The sequence below is a fragment of the Podarcis erhardii genome (assembly GCF_964252035.2).
Source record: "Podarcis erhardii genome assembly, chromosome: 14".
Classification (NCBI taxonomy): domain Eukaryota; kingdom Metazoa; phylum Chordata; class Lepidosauria; order Squamata; family Lacertidae; genus Podarcis; species Podarcis erhardii.
In genome coordinates this window covers 29,501,524-29,522,818 of record NC_138503.1, presented here as the reverse complement: position 1 = coordinate 29,522,818, position 21,295 = coordinate 29,501,524, and the positions used below count along the sequence as shown (strand labels likewise).

Here is a 21,295-nt window from a genome sequence, read left to right as displayed (position 1 = left end):
CTGTTTAACAGCTTTCCAAACACGTGTGTCGGCTACAATGTGTGTGTTGCATAAACAGTCCCCACGCTGCTCCCAGGGCTGGAAAGGGGTTAGTTTAACCTCCGGTTTGCTAGTAAAACTGAATGACTGTGTTGCAAAATGATGCACGTCTAAAAAGTGTGTCACCAACATGAAATCTCTGCTGTATACTATTCCTGTAGTGATATACAGTAAATTGCAATGAGATCTTTGTGGAATGAGGTGATGAAATAAATATTACAGTATCTTGTTATATCTGATGCTTTCTATTGGTGCAAGTAGCCCTGAGAATATTTATATTGAAGGATGGTGGACTCAGGGGCTCTTGCACTATCTTTGTGAGCGTAAGAACAGCGACAGCAGCAGGAGAGTCTCATCGCTGCTGAGGCAGGAAGAGAGCAGACGGAGAAGTCGAGTCCCGGGCCTGAAAGCCTCTTCGCCGCCCTCCGGCTTCCCGAGCTCCAGCCGAGCCAATGGGAGGAAGGCAGCGAGCAAGCCAGCTGGCTCCGGGTCATCCGCGGGAGGCGTCCCCAGGCAGCCTCTCTACCGAACAGCTCTCCCCCTTCGGTTTGCCACCGTCCAAAGGGGGGAGTGGTGCATCACGGGAAACGGCGGTTGGAGGCGAACCACAGGCGTTGTGGGTAAAGCGAGTGGGCGTGGCGCATGGCTTCACTCCCGCTTCCCGCGGAGCCGGCAGGTCAGCTGACCTGCTCCTCTTTCTACTCGCCCCCCGCCCTCCGCCCGGCTTCTTTGGCGCAAGCGCAAGACAGTCTCGCGTGAGCTGACGAGACGTGGCTGACTGCCTCGGCGCCCATCCAGTGCTGAAGGGAGGCGGGCGGAAGTCCCGCCCTCCTCTAGCGGAAGAGGGCATTGTTGTGGCCGACGTCATTCACGGAGGACGCGGGCGTCCCATTGGGTCGGACTCTCTGGTTGGAGCGCGGCCGAGTCGTTCGCTCGCTCGGAGGGCGGGCAGACGGACGAGCAGCCCGCGCTCATGGCCAGCACCGGCAGCCCCCTGGTAAGCTCCGCGCGGGAGCCGGCGGGGAAGGGGCGAGGGGAGGAGAAGAGCGGCCGCTTGGCCTGCGCTGCCTTCCGGGAGGCCGCGGCGCGAGCGGGACCTCTGGCGGAGGGAAGGTGGGGTTCGCCGCTCCCCGACCCCGGGTCTCCTCTTGGCCAGGGGCTCTGCGGGCGCCTCGGGGTCAGCCCGGGATCCTGGACGGAGAGGGGCGGGGCCCAGGCTACAGCGCGGAAGCGAAAGCTGCGGAGGAGCCGGCCGGGCCCTGACCTCCCCCCCCCCGCCCGCCCGCCCGCCCGGTGTCTGGCCTCCCGTCGTCTTACCTGGTCAAGCAGGCAGGCCTCGGCCAGAGCCTGTCTTGTTTTGCGTAGCGGCGCGGGATCCCCGTGAAGTGAGTGCCCCACTTAGGCGGGGAGGGGCGCGCCCATTTGCCCTCGGAATTCCACCTCCTTCCCCCGCCGGCAACGGAGAGGGCAGCTCGTCTTCCGGTGTGCATTGGGTGGTGGCGCCTCCGACTGTCGCGGGCGATACGGAGGTTGCGATTTCGGTCGCATTCCGGGCTTAGCATTCGCGGTAGAGCAGTGTGTCGCCTTGGCCCACCGTTTCGGGGGCCCTGCTAGTCCTGAGGGATTGAAAAGCTGAATCTTCCAATGGTCAAAGAAACTTCTTATATATTAGTTAAGGAGCAATTCTGTAAGGCAGAGGTCACGCAAAGGATGCCCAGTTGATTTACAGCTGAGGTGAGATCTAATACCTCAATCCTTAGGAAGTGCTGCTGTAGAGCGAATTCTTTCTTTTTTCAATATATGTGTAGCTTTTGATGATTGTTGTCAGAGGCGTTCATTTTCAGCCTGTTCTACTTCAAATTTGTTTCACATCCTGATTTAAAGTTCTTGAGTAATTGCCATTCTTCCCAGTAGTTTCATTGACACAGTTGGCCACTGTCATGGCTGTTTCTAGTGTCATTTAGTAAAAAGTGCCCATTGTTCTGTCGCACCAACTCCAACCTATTCCCGCTTACTTACAAATACATATCAGCTGGTGAAAACTGGCACAGGACAGGCAGCTACCCGGTCCTCACATTATGTCACATGTGTTTGAGGAAGTGTAGATGCTGTTTCCATATGACCTCTTGTTATCAGCAGAATTAAAAATGCAAATGCCAGCCATGAGTACATATGCCATAGGAGGCATAGAAGACTCCACATTGTATTGAATCAAATCAATGACTCATCCAACCAATAATTCCCTGAGCTGGGCAACAGTAGTTCAGTCTGAATGGAACAGAGCCTGGCATTTTTATACATGCAAACCACAAGTTCTATAACACTTATGGTCTTTTCTGCAGAATTGTGTGACTTTATGCCACCATCAGAGTTCAAACAGGTGTGTAGCAAGGTGGCCCAGGTGTGCCTGTTCCCTTTGCACTTTCATCAGATTACTTGACTTTTCTTAGTACTGTAGAATGACTTAAATGTGAAAATGATTCCAGATTTCTTGTGCAGTTTGTGTGTGCATCTGCCTAGCATCATGTATTGTGTGCAAACAGTGTACACTTGCTTATCCTGTGTTCCCCAGAGATAGGCAGATGTAACACCATCCTAGATCAAACTTCCTGAGCCTGATACCCGCCACATATTTTTATTACAATTCCCGTTAGCTGCAGCCAGCATGGCTGTGCTGAAATCATAGTCCAAGGCATCAGAAGGGCACCAGGTTGAGGAAGGCTGTCTTAGCTTCTTGGATTTTAGCATCCCACATGGTGAGTCTTCTGAGTCCAGGGATGGCTTTGCCTTGAAATTTGTAGGCCCTGTTCACAAACAGTTCACAAACAAAAGTTCCATACTGAAGAAGAAGTACCATTGTCTATTGCCAGGGCATGGATTATATATGTCTTTACAAGTAATTATCAGGGGGCAGTTTACCTGCTCTTTGCTGTGAGCATAAAATACTGCACTTGCCAAAATGTTATTCTGCTACAAAACAAACTTACATTTCACTGGTGATCCTAGACTTCTCAAGGCTGGATGTATGCAGTGGCAGCAGCTGCTGAACTGTATACCATCTATCTGGCTACAGAACTCATTACCTGGGCAAGTCAACCACATGCTGTGACTCCTGAGAGAGCCGGAGGTTCTTTATTTATTATGTTTATTTTTAATTATCTGCTATGTATATTTTCTCTTGGAACACAATTGTTATAAATATAAAGCAATAAAATAATCATCCCATTAAAATCACATTAAACATCTTAAAACAAAACAGAAGTGATTAATAAAAGCAACAGTAGTTAATTAAAAGCAGTTAGCTTCATGCCATATTGATGCTTTTTTATCTGTGGTCTATTGCTGATATATAGCCTTTGAGACAATGAAAATCATGGGCTGGATTCAAAATTCAGGTGGGGGTTGAAACCAGCATAAAATTTCAGTTGCTGGGTAAGTGTAACAAGGGTGTGTGCATTTTAAAAATCACGTTAGAAGTAATAAGCTACAGAAGTAGAGGAACTGTTATCTAGGCAATAGTATTTCTATTCAATGTGTGTCAGCAGGATTTTTATAACACTTTCAAACCTAGGCATACCTGGCCTGGGTACTTTTCTTTGGCACTGGCAAGAGCAAGTGGGACATAGTAAGGCAGCCATTAAAGCCATGGCCCATTACAAGTTAGCTCATTTATTCAGTCTGGAACACTATTTTTACTCTGAAACTGGATTCATACCTAGATGGCAGACCTTGATAAGCTGTTCAGAGGAAATTGAAATGGCGATGTCAAATGGATAGGAATGTTTCAGCCAGTCTGATGTGGAAACTTGGGTTTTCTGAGGAGTCTTGACATCTTATAAACCTCTCTCACCTGAAGAAATAGCAACACTGAAGGAAGGAAAGAATTAATCATTCATTTAATTTCCTTAAAGTTAAGAGTCTAAAGGAAAGTCTGAAAGTTGAACTTGTTGAAAAGCTTCCTGATATAAATGGGGAAGCTGCTTGACTTTGGATATTTGAATACCTCTCAGTGTAAACAATACTGAATTAGATGGACCAATTAGCCTGACGGTATCAGTAGTTTCCTGTGTTTCAATGAAAAAACAGGCACCAAGCAATCAGTGAAGCACAATTCCATACATTCACTATAGCAGTCCTCAATATGCTAAGCTTCCAGTCAAAAACATTTACTGTTTCTCATAATTATTATTAGAATGTAGTTTGGAGGCTACTATTCTACTGTAAGATGACAGAATGACCAGAGGTCCTAGGAGCACATTGTAATAAAATAGTGGAGGAATTGTAAGTTAGTAGGTAGTGTACTTGCTTTGCATGCAGAAGGTCCCATCTTGAGTCTCTGGTGTCTTTGGTTATGTAAGGATATTTTAAAGCCATGAATTGCAGAATTATTATTTCATTTGAGTAAGCTACACTTTTCACTGGTTTGCGTGTCAAATATTAAAATGCCAAATGGTTTCAGACTGTTTCAGTTTCTCTCTAGCTAATTGGATGTGTGTGTTAGACTTACCAAGTTCTTCAGGCAGCTTCCGAACTTTGTGGATTGGATTCCTTTAGCCTTCAGATCTCTGAAGACCTGCTGTGATCTGAAATACTTTGGCTTTTATAGATTCAAGTATATGCTGGGACCTTAGGGTGAAGGGTGTGCAATTAATAATAGTAATTATTTGTGAAGCAGTAAGGTGGCAACTCTTGACTCTTGAAATTCAGGTCATGAGGTGGCCATTTTTGTGTGTTTTGTACATGCTTGATTTTTGTACATCACAGCAATGTAGCATAGCTGCCATGATCACCAGTAGGTGCCTGTACCCCCCCCCCTTTTATGGGGAGCAGCACTCCTGAACTTTGGCATATTTCCAGCTTGTATACGGGGATGTGTGGCTAATAGATTGCAAGCTGCAGCATCATGTACATTCTTTCTCTTTCCTTCAGTACGATGCTGTTCCAATCCAGTCCAGCGTGGTTTTATGTTCCTGCCCATCACCATCAATGGTGAGGAACCAGGCAGATCCCAGCCCTTCACCTGTTGCTGCTCCCTGTGGCAGCAGGCAGGGACTGAGCATGGAGGGCACAACGGCTGAGCCAAGGGGGAGTGAAAAATCCTTGCAGCAACCTCCACAGCCTCGAAAGAAACGCCCAGAGGACTTTAACTTTGTCAAGATTCTGGGCGAAGGGTCTTTCTCAACAGTGAGTATCTACTGCAACTGGGGGTTCTGGGAGTGTCGTGGCAGAAGCCAGCCATTTGGCCTTTGTGTATCATTCAGACAGTTCTCCCCCCTCCCCTCCCCACTTAGCATTCTCTACGGAAAGCACTTTGCACACCAGCTTGCCCAGAGGAAGGTTCTACTTGGCTCTGCAGGAGGTCAGAGAAATAATGTTCACAGCTGTTGGCTGTTATGGTACTTTTTGTCCTCTTGTGGCCCCTGCAGTCTCACACCAGACTTTTAGTGAGATGAGGTTACCACCTCTGTCTGTCCTCATTGAACCCCTGCTGTTGTACACATGTTCCATTGGCAGGTTTTGACTCTCCACCCCTGTGATGCTTCATTGCTTGCCATAGCTGCCCCCCTCCATCAAAAACAAAAAAGCTCTTGGGTACCCTAGGATTCCAGGATTTTATGACTTCTTACAAAACGATGGTTTGCCTCTTCCCTTCTGGATATGTAGGACCAGATTCAACTAACCAAGCACACTAGCAAAGGCCGGTGCAGTGACTCCCACTCCCCCACCCCCTAGAAAAAAATCTGCCCTAGGAAGTTGGGAGAACTGCCAGAACAGTTCCTACATGTTGTCTTTAGGGAGTGCTGGGAATGTGTATGAGACTGGCTGATGTAACTGGTGTGGATAGAGCAATGGTCCCTTGGGGCCCTGGGCTCCAATGGGCGGAATTCCCCTTTTCCACTGACCCCCTCAGTAGGTTGGAGACCTTTTGTGGGATCTTAGTTGCGTGCAAAACATAAGGCAGTTCTTATTTCCCATTTAACAGGTCTTCTTGGCCAGAGAATTGTCTACCTCCAGAGAATATGCCAGTGAGTAACCCTTTCTTCATTAGGGTGTGGATTTTAGATGGATGATGTCCTGTCCTCATAATGGAGCCAAAGGAAGTCTAGGTTACGCCTGCTGCTGCTGTTGTGGGAAGCTGCTCTCTAAGTGTAGCTTCATAGTCAAGCAGAGCAGATGAGTTTGCAGCTTCACTCTGTATTTCCCAAGTGTGTTGTAACTTATTTGTCTTTTTAAAAGTTAAAATTCTGGAGAAGCGCCACATCATAAAAGAGGGCAAGGTGCCGTGCGTGAATAGGGAGAAAGATATCATGTCTTGCCTGGATCACCCTTTCTTTGTCAATCTCTACTTCACCTTTCAGGATGATGAGAAGCTCTGTATCCTTCTGGATGGAAATGTTTCATGGTGATATTTGTTGGGACAATGTTTGTGGAAAAAAGAACCATGTTTCTTCATTTGCTAACCCAGTGATGTTTTCAAAATAGTTGTACCAGAATTCTTAGGCAGGATACAAATGTGAAAAATCTTAAATCTTGTAAACCTGGCAGAGGACGAATCTTGGGGCCCCCATGGGTATGACAGTGCCTTAAGGCACCCCACTCAGCCTTCCTCTCCCACTTTCTATTTTTTAATTGATATTTTTTAATTTGATATTGTTTGATGAGATTGCCTAGTTTTTTGTGGTAGGAGGAGGTTTGTTGTTGTTTTTACTGTGTTTTGTTTGTCTCTAGGTGTCTGTGCTTTGCCTTTTAGGTGTATGGGGCTGTTTCTGAATACCACCAGTTTTTCTTCTGTTCAATGTGTATTTTGTGGTGTCCACAAGTTTCTTTTATCTCCAAATGTGCCCCTTGTCCCAAAATGGTTGAAGACTAAGTTAACCGCTGTACCGTATTGGCCCGAATATAAGCTGCACACTTAAAATTCAAGGTTTATTTGCAGGTGCTGGTGCCAGCCGCCCCCCGTTCAGGGCGGTAGTGCCAGGAGGCAGGCACGGAGCGTGCTCAGAGCCCAGCACCAGCACCGGCTTGGGTAGCTGGGTGCCTGCCTCTGAGCTGGTTGGCGGTACGCGTGCTCCCTAGCTGCTTGGCGGTGGGGGGGGGGGAGGAGTGCGCAGGATAACCAGCTAGGGTGTGTGTGCACCGCCAACCAGCTGGGAGGCTGCACATGCTCCCTAGCTGCTTTGCAGGGGGGGGGCAGTGGCGTGCCCGCCTCCCTGCTGGTTGGTGGTGCGCACGCTCCACCCCCACCGCCAACCAGCTGGGAGGTGGGCTTGCCGCTCCCCCCCCATCAAGCAGCTAGGAAACGCACACCGCCAACTAGCTGGGAGGCGCGCCACCCCCCCGCCAAACATGCGCTCCCCAGCTGCTTTCAGCAGCATATAGTAAAAAAATCACCAATATAAGCCGTACTTTTAACTTTTCAGGGTCCAAAATTGGGGGGAAAGTGCGGCTTATATTCGGGCCAATACGGTAAATCTTTGGCTGTGTGCAGAGTCCAGTCTTCTCTTTCCAAGCACATTGCCACCTATCCCTTCTAACATTGCCTCAGATTATCTGCCTTTGTGTTTTAGGGTCCAGAGATTCACAGTATAAATTATCCTTAACTTAGTATTCAGATTTTGGTCTTAGCTACGCCAAAAATGGAGAGCTACTAAAATACATCCGGAAGATTGGCTCATTTGATGAGACATGTACTAGGTTTTATACTGCTGAAATTGTGTCTGCATTAGAGTACTTGCACGGAAAGGGAATCATTCACAGGTAATGTAATGAATTCAAATCCAGCTATTCTTGGTTCTTGTTGCTGTTGTCATAGTTACCGTTTGTTGCCCTCCTGATAGATTTCTCCTCGTGGTTCAAAACTCAAAAGTTTCCAAAGCAAGCAAGCAGTGTCTTAGATACCTTTGTTGAGACTTCCTGGCTTTCCTGCATTCCTCACCTGTGGCGACACCAGCCTAGTTAATTTGGCACAAGGCATTGGCTGCCTTGGAGTACAAAGTATCAAGCAATGGATGGGGATTTTGGACAGTTGAAATCTTTCTTTCCCTCCCTCTGTCGCCTTTTGCCTTGGGGTTTTTTTTGGGGGGGGGTAGAGGAGAGGGACGTCCCATTCTGCCAGGTCTCTAGCAGAGTAAATGTAGCGCCTCTTCCGTACTGTTTGCCTGCCTGCAGTAGAAGGCAGAAGAGAAGAACTCAGCATGATATAACATTCAGATTTGCTCCATGTCCCCCTGCTGCCTAGTCCCCTCCTAATCATTTGGGAAGCAGCTCCCAATGCCAGGCAGAGGAGCAGGTAGGAATCTACTTCAAACCTGCCAGAACAGGCAGAGACAGTAAAGGCCAAAGGACAGGCTTAATTTCCTAGATAGCTGCTGTTACTTTAGAAGCCTGGGGGAGAATCAACTTTCCATGGTTAGGGCATTACATTGACAACTCGGGATTTCCCCAGGGGACACAAATAGTTGGTGAGGGCATGACTCTGTGCATGCATGGCTCATTCCCAGCTGTGCCTTTTGCAGGGACCTGAAGCCAGAGAACATTTTGCTCAGCGGAGACATGCACATTCAGATTACAGACTTTGGGACAGCAAAAGTATTGTCTGCAGACAGCAAGCGAGGTGGGTGCAATTTCTCAACCTGTCAACGACTAAAGCAACCTTCTGCAGTTTCAAATTCCTTAAAACTGACCACAGTATCCGATGCTACATCTCAATGGGGTTTATGACTGTTCTTTACTGAGTAAAGGTAAAATGGCTATACCGCAGGAGATGACATCAGAGAGGAAACCTGCGGGGTCACTAAAATGGGGCAGCTGAAATCAGGTGATAGTGGGGTGCCCATGGGGTGAATTGCTGCTTAGTAATGCTTAGTGTTGAGGGGGCGGGGAGCGTTTGAAAAACAATAGTCATTATGTAATATTGGATGCCTACAAATATAGTTAAATAAAAGCTGATGAAATTTGAATTGCACAACAAAAATGAAAGCATTGTTTCCAAGTGAACACATCCAAGCCTTCATGAGGACCTTGTAAGAACATTTTTAATGATTAAATGCTTACTTGTATCTTGGTTTCTTCAGCACGGGCGAACTCCTTTGTTGGGACAGCACAGTATGTGTCTCCAGAGCTGTTAACAGAGAAGTCTGCCTGCAAAAGGTGAGTTACATACGTTGCCTTTGTAGAGGGGTTTTATGACTGAGGGAGAGATCTTCAAGGCAAATGGGTGAGGCCTATTTCCATTAGGGTATACCCTATTCTTGTGCCTCAGTGCCTCCTGCATAATCAACACTGAAAATTTTAAACAGCATTACAATGGCTCTTAGGATTGCTTTTGTCTATTTTTCTGTAACATGAATAGTTCATTAGCACTTGGATTTAACATAACATACCATCAAAACATGAAACAAGACGTTCTAAGCATTGTCATCATGTTTTCTTGCTGCAATCTCTTGCCACTTTACTTGGTTTGTACATTAAACAAGACAGAGAACTAGAAAGCTCTGTGTGGGCCATTTATTTTATTTTAATTTTTTTAAGCATCTATTCAGGTTGGGATCTTCTTCAAAGGGCTGTATTGGGACCTAGGCCTGGGCGATATATCAATATATTGCTCAGGACTGGTCCTTCCTCCAGCAGGCACTGCTAACAGAGGGACTCGGGAGCAGTGGTGGTTTCACCAGCGATATACCGCTGAGTGAAGCCGACATTGTGGTCTACTCCTCATACCAGTCCCGGGCAATATATCACCCAGGCCTAGGTCCCAATTCAGCCCTCATACAACAGAGAGGGAAAAACAAGCTCTATTGATGAGGCGCCGATACAGCTGTTTCCTCCCTATGCATCTTTCAACTGCTCGGCTGAGGAGTTCCTTTCCTTAGTTGAGCAGTTAAAAGAGCCCCCAGCCCAGCGCAAACAAGTTGCATTGTCCTAACTCATGAGTCTGGGTGAAACTGCCTCAGCACTCGAGGTGAGAGCTGGGGCAGTTTCACCCAGTGTTTTGCGGGGAGAGGACAATGCATCTTGTTTTTTCAGCATTGCAGTATGTCACCAAACTGCGATGTTTGGCTTGCGATACACTGCGTTGTTGAAAAGCTGATATCGCTCAGTCCTATTGGGACCTTGCTGAAGGCTCTCTTCTGCTGCTTCCATCCTTCCTGTGGGAGCCTAACCCAAGATGAGGAAATACATAGATCTGGTTCAGGAAGTGCACAGTGGCAGCTTCTGCAGCAGATTCTTGGGAAACGCCCAGGGATAAACACCTTTTCTTCAAGGTGCCTTTACCAGGCATTCCAAATAAATTAGAGTCTGATACTCCAGGGGAATTTGCAGTTCTGCCTGAAAGGGAATATGTTGTATGCTTTTGTTGTGGGTGCCTGAACTAGGAGATGGTGAAATTGGATATGCCCACAGTGCTAACTCTTCTGCTTTGCCTTCTCATCTTTTTGCCTGTCTTGATGATGCAGTTCGGATCTGTGGGCTCTTGGCTGCATCGTATACCAGCTTGTAGCAGGATTACCACCATTCAGAGCCGGGTAAGACTTTGGAGCACACCAGTGCCAGACTTCCCACCAAGTTAGTGTTTGCCCGTGTACCCATAGGGTGGTATAGTTTCAACCTTGAAGTAGACTTATAGGAAATGTTTGCATAGATGTAACTATACTTTTCCCCATCCTTTTTGCAGAAATGAATATCTCATATTCCAGAAGATAATCAAATTGGAGTATGAATTCCCAGAGAAGTTCTTTCCGAAGGCGAAAGATCTCGTAGAAAAGCTTTTGGTAAATGAATTGTATTGTCAAAAGTTTCATATGCATGCTAGAAGCCTCCAGTCAGATAACTTGCACAAAATGTGGTACTCATTGCTGCTGTTCTATCCCAGCCGGTGTTTTGGCCCTCTAGGCTTCAGAGTCCCGCCCCCCAACTGTTGCCCCTTTGACTTGTTCCCTGTCCCTCCTGCTTTTCCACAAAGCATCTTCAGAGCCTTGTTTCTTAATCCCCACTGCCTTCCCATGGGGTTTTCTGCCCTCTCTCTTCCCAGCCTCACCCCGACCCACAGATATACTCCTTTATACCTTGTGTTGAGGTATTAATTTCCAGCTAAGGCCCCCCTACTTTCCCTCTCTTCACGGAACTAGACTGTTAGCTTTGTTCCCAAACTAGCTGGAACTTTTCAGTCAGTTGGTGTTCAAGATTTTAGCACCACAAGAACCATATGATACAGATGTCAGCCTCAAGGCCAGCAACCATCATTCCTTTCCTTCCTGCCTGTCTCCTTCCATCTCTTTTCTCTTTTAATTGGCCACTTGCCTCCCACTTGCTTTAGGAAGTGGAGCAAAACAAGTTGACTTCATGACCAGTTCCTTGAGAGGATCTCTATCCCGTTGCTTTATGCCAGTTAAACCTATGCAAGCCTTTGTTTCACGGGTTATTGCAAAAGCCCCTTGTGAATCACCATGAAGGGGTGCTTGGAGAAGAAATCTCAATTGTCGTCCTCCTTCCTGGAGTCTCACTTCTGCAAGGTACATCAAAGGTCCCATATTAACAGATTGTCCACAGAGGTGGACTGACTGAGTCACCAAGATCTGAAATGACAGGGAGTGGAGCCAAAGATGCCCCCTGAGTCTTTCCAGGGAAAATGTAACTGTGTCTTCACTTAACCAGGTCCAAGATGCTACCAAGAGGTTAGGCTGTGAAGAAATGGGAGGATATGAGCCCTTGAAGGCCCACCCCTTTTTCGACTCCATCACCTGGGAGAATCTGCATCTTCAGACACCACCCAAGCTCACTGCATATTTGCCCGCAATGTCAGAAGATGATGAGGATTGCTATGGAAATGTAAGTGCAGGCTTTGATACTGATGCCAGGGGAGATCAAAGGCTGCTGAAGGGCAGTTTGTCCTTGTGAGTGCCTCACATCCTTCTCCATCCATCTCAGCATTCTCAGTAGGAGTTCCCATCTTGATCTACCATGCCATGCTCCATAGAGGTCTTTTCAATACCCTTGCATCCTTCAAGGGAGAAATAGGCCTGTAGTTCTTGTTCTGATCTAATCCTTGGCTCCTCTGTCACCCTCACTTTCACTTGTCCAGTTCACATGACCAGAGGGTGAGAGCAGATACTGAGCTGAAAGCAGAACTTCCCAGCTTCCGCCCTCTCTTGCAGAGGGTTAAAGAGTGATACATGTATGTACTGTGAGGAGATAATGAAATAGAACAAAGCAAGTAAAAGGAAATGTTCTAGTTTCCAGCTGGTTAAAAATATGGGATCACTGGTGAAATTTGTGAAAGAGATAGAGGCTTTAAAATTTGGAGACAGGGATTTTTCTGATACATATATTTAATCAATCAAGGCAGGACTATTGATCATTCAGAAATTAGGAGAAAATTGAATCCAACAAACCTTCCCCCCCCCCCTTTGGCTTGAGTGTCTTAACGTAAAATGGGTAATAAATTATGTAGATAGTGAATCAAGAAATGAGGCTGCGACCCGAGCCCCCTCATCTGCCATATTGGGGGTGGGTAGCATGGATGGATAGGGCAGAAATCTCCTTCTGCTGTTCAGAGTGGCCTCAGCAGCACTCCTCCAGCACCACTGAATTTCTCATGCTGCCTGCCAAATGGGGTGTTCTGGAGCGGGAGGACTGAACTGGCTCCACTGCTGTCAGCAGTCCCAGGGTGGACAGTAGGGTGGAACAAGGGTTTGCTTGCCCCCACATCTGTCCTGGTTGATATGTGCAACTGATGGAGCAGTGGCTATGCTGCCCATTACACTCTACTGTGCCTTACCCAGATTGAATCATAGAATCATAGAGCTGGAAGAGACCACAAGGGCCATCGAGTCCAACCCCCTGCCAAGCAGGAAACACCATCAGAGCACTCCTGACATATGGTTGTCAAGCCTCTGCTTAAAGACCTCCAAAGAAGGAGACTCCACCACACTCCTTGGCAGCAAATTCCACTGTCGAACAGCTCTTACTGTCAGGAAGTTCTTCCTAATGTTTAGGTGGAATCTTGGGTGAGGATTGCTCTGAGGAAATTAACTGATTTGGAGAAATTAGGTAAAACAACCCTTTATTACGATGCAGCGTGATATCCAGTGTCTCAGTGTCATACTCAATTGTAGACCCATTGAAATAACTCTACTGGAGCCTCTTGATTTAAATTGGCCTCTTATGACTTGCAAATCACCCATAAAATTTAGTTAAATAGCTGCAGAATATAGGTAAAATCATTCTGGTGAAAATCTTGGGAAGCCTACTGATTTTCTTAAGTATAACTGGAAAGGAAAATAGAAAAAGCCCAGTACAAGCATGTGCTGGAAGTGTCAACAGGAGAAGGGAGGTGGTTATTATTAATGCTATTATTAAAAAGTAGAAGCAGATCAAGCATTTTACAGTCTATAGATTATGAAACCTCTCTAGGTCCTGTCCTCACTAAATTGTGTTGAAGCCTCAGTGAGACAGAGCATAAGGAATTAGTCCCATTTGTGAATTGAAGCAAGAATGTTTTTAAGCAAAGAAATGGAGAATATCACTAACAGCAGAACAAGTGGCCAGAAAATGAGTGGGATTTTGCCTTGATGGCAAAAGTGATGTACTGAGTAAAATAAAAGATGGCCACACAGCTACCATATTTTTCCGTGTATAAGACGCCCCCATGTATAAGACGGTTTTTAGCCTAAATTAATAAATAAATAATTGCAACATTCTGTGTATAAGACGCCCCCCATCTTTTTAAACTTACTTTTTTGGGGGGAATATAGTCTTATACACAGAAAAATACAGTATTTTATGATACTGTATGTTGGAAGCTGTTTGCTTTCTTGCAGATGAAATGTGTTGCTTTCCTAAAGTATGGGCTTACAGTGTTTATACAGCGTAAATACATGATAGTACTAGTAGCATTTAAAGAGAGCATTCAGAATAATAAATAAATAATATAACATTGGTTGTATCAATTGTTAGTCACATTCATTGGCACATCTAATTTAGGCCCATTAATGTTACTGGATTTACTCTTGAGGACAACTTGGATATTATGTTGGCAGATATATTGGTCAGAAGAAAAGGGTAAGATGCCACATACTTTATTGCAGGGGGTTGGACTAGATGATCCTCAGGGTCCCTTCCAACTCTAATGTGCTATGTGCTATGCTATGTACTTTGCCCCCATTTATTCTGAAAACTATCTTTCTCATTTTGATAGTATGACAATCTCCTGAGTCAGTTTGGCTGCCTGCAAGTGTCTGGCTCTGCCTCTTCTCAGTCCTTGTCTTCCCCGGAGACGTCCACCCCACAAACCTCAGGCAGCAGCAACAACATAGAGCAATACATTCACAACCTCGACAGCAATTCCTTTGAGCTGGACCTCCAGTTCTCTGAAAAGGAGAAAAGGTTACTCTTGGCAAAGCAGGCTGGTGGAAATCCCTGGTAAGCACTGCGGGGAGTAGGGTTTTTTCCCCATAGAGTGGCTTATGCAAATGTGTGTGCACCATGTGCTTACACTTGCTTTCTCTCCCTCCCTCCCCCCCCTCTCTTGAGTGACGTCCTGCTCCACAAATAAAGTTCAGCTTCATCAGTCTTGCACCTCACTTGCGTGTTCCTAACAATGGAGGGTGGCAGAATCTGGGGCTTTAGAAAAGGGGGAACCAGGACCATTTGAATTGGCCAGAGCTTAGAAATGCAGCCAAATCTTCCATGGGATCTGACCCAGAGCTGACAGTCCCATAAAAGTGCTGCTAGCTACATCTGGCTGTTGGCTACTTTTCCTCCTCTCACTGACACTCTGTATCTAAAAGCCTGTAAGTGTATGGCTTGGCAATGAATGATGGATTGATGGAAATAACACAAGGTGATGTTTTCTTCTCAGGCACCAGTTTGTAGAAAATAATCTAATACTGAAAATGGGTCCAGTTGACAAACGGAAGGTAAGTCACCTTATCCTGTGCCTCGGATTCATTCTTTAAATGATTGTACTTGTGAGTCTAAAGTACTTGGGGATATGAAATAAAAAAACCTGCAGAGTAGTGGAGGGGAAAGAAACATATTAAGAGAAACCAAAAGCAGATTATCCAAATGTTGTAGTTTGTGGTGGGGAGTGTAACCCTGTTTGTTCTCCTTGACCTCCACATTTCATAATTTTATTTGTATGCTCTTCCATGTGTACCAGGTGGTTGGTAAGTAGGTAACTAAAAAAATAAATAAACTAGTGGGGAGGGAGGGAGGCCTTCTAGTGTTTTGCAGAGCCTGCCATATATTTGACTATCTCCCCATTGGGCAGAAGTTGTGGGTGTTTCTAGAGTACAGTGAGCTCCAGGAACAAGTTGGTTCCCAGACCTGGAAACGGCAAAAGAGGCAGAGAGAGTGTTGGATGGGGTCTTCAGGGAGGTCCCACTCCCATGATGACAGTTCCCCTGCTGTCATAGGGAATGAGGGTCTCAGGGAAAGAGAGCGTTGCCTAGAAGAGAGTTTGAGCTTTGAAGACATTTCACCATTTGTCCAAAATTTGGTTTGGAGACTGTTGCAGGAAAGGCAAAAAAGTTAATAGGTACTTCCCCTTCCTTGTCCTGTGAGCTGGTTGTGCTGCATATGATAATGGCAGAGAGGCAGAGGAAACTAGCTGCTCAGAAGATGTTGTGATGATCCCTTTGTGCTCTATAACAAGAGTGTTGAGTCCTAAGCAGTATCCTGTGATGGTGCTAGAATCCTGCCTTTCTTGACCCTTTCTTTGAAGTTGCTGACCTGCAGTGCTGGCTTAGCTCTAAGTGTTGTGTCCTCCTCTGCAGGGGCTCTTTGCTCGCAGGCGTCAGCTGCTGCTCACTGAAGGGCCACACTTGTACTATGTGGACCCTGTCAACAAAATTCTGAAAGGAGAAATCCCTTGGTCGCTGGAACTCCGGCCGGAAGCCAAGAACTTCAAGACCTTCTTTGTTCACACAGTAAGTGACCTCTTCCTGCTGACAGGTCCTGTTCTGTGGGCTCTTGCAGGTGTGGTATTAGCAGGGTCCATTCAGCTGCCAGTGCTTCCTGGGAGGTGCTGGAGGTGTTGAGGAAGGTGCTGGAGGTGTTAATTGGCTGTGGGATCCTTCCCCTTTTTTGAAAAATGGATCTAGAACTTCCTGAAGTAGCAGCTCCCCAGTGACACAGCTCCACACACTGATGACTCTTGTACCTTCTCAGGCCAGAGTTGGCTCACACAGCCACCCCTGCCTTTTAATAGCTCCTGCCCGTTGTCTGGTTTTTTACAGTGAGAGACTTCTGATGTACAAAGTGCTGTGTGCAACCTTCATCCCCAGGGGAGGGAGGGGAGGCCCAAGCCCATGCACTGCCTGCTGGCCTTGTTCAGTTCAGTTAGGTTCTTGCTGCAGGAATGAGTAGGGACTAAATCTTTGTTTACTTGTAGCCTAACAGGACATACTACCTGATGGACCCAAGTGGGAACGCTCATAAATGGTGCAAAAAGATACACGAGGTTTGGCGACACATATACCACCAGAACACTGCGAAATGAGACTGCCCCCCCCCAGTGCCCTGCCTCCCTCCTTGCTGCTAGAGCGCCACATGCTCCCAGCCTGAGGACTCCTCCCAGCCCAGCCTACATCCATCTCCAGGGCCAAAACTAGTTCCTTCTCTAAGGAAAAGCCCAACCAATGGAATTCAGGGTCGCTTAGCTTGCTTTTGTGCTTCTGTCGAGGCTTCCAAACACACACACACTTGCACAGCTCTCTTTGCTGCCGTGAGAGACTCCCTTGGCTTCTGCTGCAAACTGCTGACTTCAGTGTAGATGAGTTAAGCCAAGCCACACGCACAGCCCAGATCATGTGGGGCGGGATTATTACTGTGACTTTCCGATTTTATCATGCAACTGTGTTTCGTCAGGGAGCTTTGAAACATCTCCGTGTGAGAGGCCACCATTGTTTCTGCTGCCACTTCCTCCCTTCTAGTTGGTCTCTAGTTGGTATCCAGCACTTGTAACCGCTGCTGCAAGCGGATGGACGCCCTTGCCGAACCCTTCAGGCCATGTCCAGTTGCAGGATTCTCCATGGATGGTACTTCTAATTGCATGTTTTGCAGATAGATACACTCCAGCACAGGTGGTAAGAGAGGGAAAATTTGAATGTGGCACTTAATCCTGGAAATCAAATTTCATACAATTTTAAACATGGAATTTTAATTTGATGCATTTACATGTTGAAATAAGGAGCATTAAAGTTACCAGCATGCTTTTAACTAATACTAACTGAGAGGTTGCCTAGTTAGTACCAAGCTGTATTGATGTAGTAAATAGACTCTTCTCCTTTTCCGAAGAGGGGGAGGGGGAGCAAGCTGGTTCTTTCCAGGGTGGAGCACTGCAGGGGGCTGGCCTGTTGTGCCTGGGGAGAGAAGCGCGGTTGTACAACTGATGACTTGATTTGTTGTCTCTTTGTATAATGAGGTGTACAAATATATTCCTGTCTTGTTCAATGGCAAAGCGTCAGACCTTTTAGCAACTTTGAAAATATTTTACATGATTTAAATATATTTAAGCCCCTCCACTAATCAGACTAATTGTTGTGTTTATGTAAAAATGTTGATACAAAGGAGGGGAAGTGTATGGTACTTGAGTCATATCTATCAAATGTTTCATATCGTTCTTTTGTCCTTTTCCTATTAAACTGTTATGGTCAAACATTTCTTGTAACATAGCAAAGATATTGCTTTCTCACTGCAAGCATTCTTTCTCTATGGTGTGCTCTGATATCTGGGTAGCCCAAGCTTTTTTGCAGGGAGGGGAACAGGTTCTTGCCCAGACACCAGTTCTCTTCCTCACCCCCCAAAAGTACTGGTACCACTTCTGTTCACTTTTCACTTGTACCGTAAGAGAGAATATTTCACTAGTGCTGAGCAAGAGGTGTCAGATTTAGGTTCCATTTTGAAGGTGAGGGTTTCTCTTGCCCTTAAAGTCAGGAGTAGACTTGGAAGTGGAGAGTGTCTGGTTGTTGCTGGAAATAAGAGAATCCGCTCTTTTCAAAGTTCCACCAGCACAAGGTGAATAGCACTTCTGGAACAGATGAGGCTGGTCTACTGTTATCTCTAGTTCTGTCTACAAGTTGGACCATTTTTCCTGTAAAGCTTTGACACACCCATGTGTTTGTTCATACATGCACACTGTCTTCAAAAGCCATCACATGGAACATGGATGTATTCTTTTCCTGCAGCCAGGCAATGCAACCATGACTCTTAACAAGCCACCAGAAGTAGTGGAGCCAAGTAGAAGTGCTTTTGGCAGTGAGAATCCCTTTCCAACAGCTGTCAGTCATGCTGGTTGTTTTTCTTCCTTCCCCCTACCCCTTGGTAAAACTGAATCCCATTGGGTGAAAGCAAGTGGCAACTTATCATCACCCACAACTGTATTAGATTGTCTCAGGAGAGGTGCTGGGAAGCTCCTCTCTGGAAAATGATGACACACACAGATTTGACTTCTCCCATGGATGATAATTGTTCTGCACAATTCATCTCTCTAATGATTCAAGGAGTCTTTCTAGTAAGAAATGTCCAGCGATACTATTATGTTGGCAGAACTGCTCTGCGACTGCACCAGAGGACACATTTTTCTGCTTGGCTTGCCTAAATTTGCTGGCTGCATCCTGCTATTTACTTGGATTAAGAGGAAGCATCTCTGCCCCATTAAAAATGGTGTCCCATCTCTTCCGGTCAAGCAGTCTCTCCCAGCCTTGAGTAGAGCCAGTGGGAGGACCATAAGAAAAATAGCACTAGAGGGGAAGAGTCAGTTTGGACCAAGGGGGAACAGACAGGAGGAGCAGAGAAGGGGAAAGAGATCCAGTCATCTCACTTTCACAGCAGGTCTGAAGCTTCGAAAGGCAAGAGAGTGGAAATGCTGGTTCAGGTGGCTGAGTGGACACCTTTAGAATAGGTGATAATCTAATTCAAGTCCGGACTAGGGTTGAGGTATCTAGTTAACGGCACTCTCCATACTCTTGCTCTCAAGTAAATCATCTCTCTTCAGCCACTTTCAGGACAAGTGCAATAGTCTTAAAAGCCGTGTTTGTCACAGTTCACACTGCTGCAAATATTAGACCTTGGGAGGCGGGTAGCATTTTGCTGCTGCATTTGACTGGATTACTAAACTGCTTTGAGGGGTGGTTGTGGTGGTTGTTTTTACAATCAAGTGTATATAAATAAACCACACATAAGGCTGAGTGTTTTGGAAAAGTTCTGTTCGAATTACCACACAGACAACACCATCAGGTATTTGGTCCAGGAAGACAAGCTGGGCTGGGTCTGCTAACTCGTAAAACAGTGACACAAACCTTTTGTGTCCCAAACCCAGCCTCTGACACTGCTTCTCACTTGCCTCAGATTCACACATCTTCTGCATTGTGAAAGAACTAGAATTGTATGGAAGCTTCCCATCAATTAAGGAGCAAACTAATGTGTGAAAAGCTTGTTTCAGTTTATGCAAACTTGTTTCTGAAATCCATGAAGCTCAGAGTGAAAGTTCCAAATGGGAAGCTCTGGATTTTTCAGGCATTAATTCTGGTTATAGAAATAAACATGAGACCTAGGTTAGTATCTTCAGTGATGAATTATTTCATGGGGTAGTGATATAAATTAGCTTGGGATAGCTAATTCTTGTCTACAGTTATTATAAGCAATTGCAACCTTTTGGTATGCATGGTACTTAGAAGCAAATCTCACTGAGTCTATGGGACCTACTCCCAGGTAAGTGTACATAGGAGTGCACATACTTTTAAGTGGTGATCAAGCTGAACTCTCCAATAGTAAAAGTTGTAACAATATCCAGTTTTATTGCTACTTCATAGTTACATTATAGGGGTATTTATTTCTGAGCTTTTTCCTCTTAAAAATTGAGTTCCTTCTGTTGCTGCATGATGATGCTTATGTCTGCATACTGTTTCTAATCCCAGATAATAAAACCCTCCTGTTTATTATGGTGATTGTTTCAAGTTTCAGCTTTTTTATTTCCTCATTTCTTTCTAAGTGGAAAACCTAAGTGTTGTATAACTTAAGATACAGCAGCTTGCAGTTTCATCTCTAACACACAGCATTTGTATTGCATGTTTGAATAAAACATATCTGCGCTTCATTCATGTTCCCAAAATAGCAAAGCAAATTTAGGTTTGGATAAGTAAACATTGCATATTCCATGGTTCAAAACTTCTGAATTCCCCTATCTGCATTACATATTGCCAGTATGGAAACTGCTGAAGAAAAACGTTGATCCATCGTTAAAGCAAAATACTCGTGGATCCTCCATGTCGTCCTGTATCAATCTGCCAATGGATTGGGACGCGCGCTCTCTCTCCCTCTCCATGTCCCACGATCCACATTGGCTTGCATCATTCACTTATTTTTCAGAAGCTGGGTAGGTGGAAGGAAGGCAGTCTCCAGTTCCCAGCCCCTTTTTTGTGTGAGGGCCATGTATTATACTGTGGCACAGAAGTGGCTGCTGGGTCCTGAGTGGGAAAAGAACACACAGGCCCCATTATGCTGCATTAGAGTAAGGCTTGCAGTGTCAAACATTACTTCCCCCCCACAAAGGTATTTTAAAAGCTGCTTTTTAGGTTTAAGGCTAACCTTTCAAAGAAATGAGGGCTGTAATGGCCAACATCAGATCAGTGTATTCATGAGAATGCAGCCAGTGCTATATCCCCCACACAGAGGACATTTCCACCCACCCTGGCAGCAAAACACCTGTCATGTGTTCTTCTGCTAACCATGAAGCCCCGAGCCAGTCCAGGCAATGTGATCCAGATCCATTTCATTTGGGGTTTAGGCCCAACTAGGCACAAAAACTGCTTTAGTGGCCCTGTATGATGATCTCTGTCAAAAGAGAGAGGAAATGTGCCTCTTCTCCTTGACCTGTCAGCGGCTTTCAATGCTATCAGCCATGGTATCCTTCTGGAGTGGCTGTCCAAGTTAGTGGTGGTTGGCACCACTCTTCATGATCATTTCCAGAGAGTGATGCTTGGAGAGTGCTCTTTGGCTCTGTGGAGCCTTCAGTGTGGGGTTCCTCAGGGTTTTATCCCCCATGCTACATGAAGCAGCTGAGGGATTATCTGGAGTTTTGGAGTATGCTATCAGCAATATGTGGATGACACTCAGCTCTACTTTACATCTGCAGGTGAGGCAGTGGATGTGCTGGATCGGTGTCATGCCTTGGTAATGGCCTGGATGAGAGCCAACAAACTGGAGCGTAATCCCGATAAGACTGAGGCACTGTTAGTGGGCAGTTCCCTAGACC

General features: G+C 45.9%; 1 protein-coding gene across 2 annotated transcripts in view; it reads left to right on the top strand.

The window, feature by feature from the left end:
- The first annotated feature begins 880 nt into the window (after positions 1 to 880).
- The window catches only part of PDPK1 (3-phosphoinositide dependent protein kinase 1), a 42,643-nt gene continuing 22,228 nt past the window's right edge, over positions 881 to 21,295 (top strand). The window contains exons 1-14 of one of the 2 annotated variants that reach the window (XM_081840561.1): positions 882 to 1,036; positions 4,969 to 5,223; positions 6,023 to 6,065; positions 6,277 to 6,414; positions 7,653 to 7,797; positions 8,556 to 8,653; positions 9,114 to 9,189; positions 10,497 to 10,565; positions 10,715 to 10,811; positions 11,695 to 11,868; positions 14,237 to 14,460; positions 14,900 to 14,957; positions 15,816 to 15,968; positions 16,433 to 17,700. In XM_081840561.1, coding sequence (XP_081696687.1) covers positions 1,013 to 1,036; positions 4,969 to 5,223; positions 6,023 to 6,065; positions 6,277 to 6,414; positions 7,653 to 7,797; positions 8,556 to 8,653; positions 9,114 to 9,189; positions 10,497 to 10,565; positions 10,715 to 10,811; positions 11,695 to 11,868; positions 14,237 to 14,460; positions 14,900 to 14,957; positions 15,816 to 15,968; positions 16,433 to 16,540 — 1,662 coding nt within the window. In that variant the 5' untranslated portion in view covers positions 882 to 1,012 and the 3' untranslated portion in view covers positions 16,541 to 17,700. Of the gene's footprint in view, positions 1,037 to 4,968; positions 5,224 to 6,022; positions 6,066 to 6,276; positions 6,415 to 7,652; positions 7,798 to 8,555; positions 8,654 to 9,113; positions 9,190 to 10,496; positions 10,566 to 10,714; positions 10,812 to 11,694; positions 11,869 to 14,236; positions 14,461 to 14,899; positions 14,958 to 15,815; positions 15,969 to 16,432; positions 17,701 to 21,295 lie in introns of those variants that run through there. The other variant, XM_081840563.1, reaches the window with a different exon arrangement.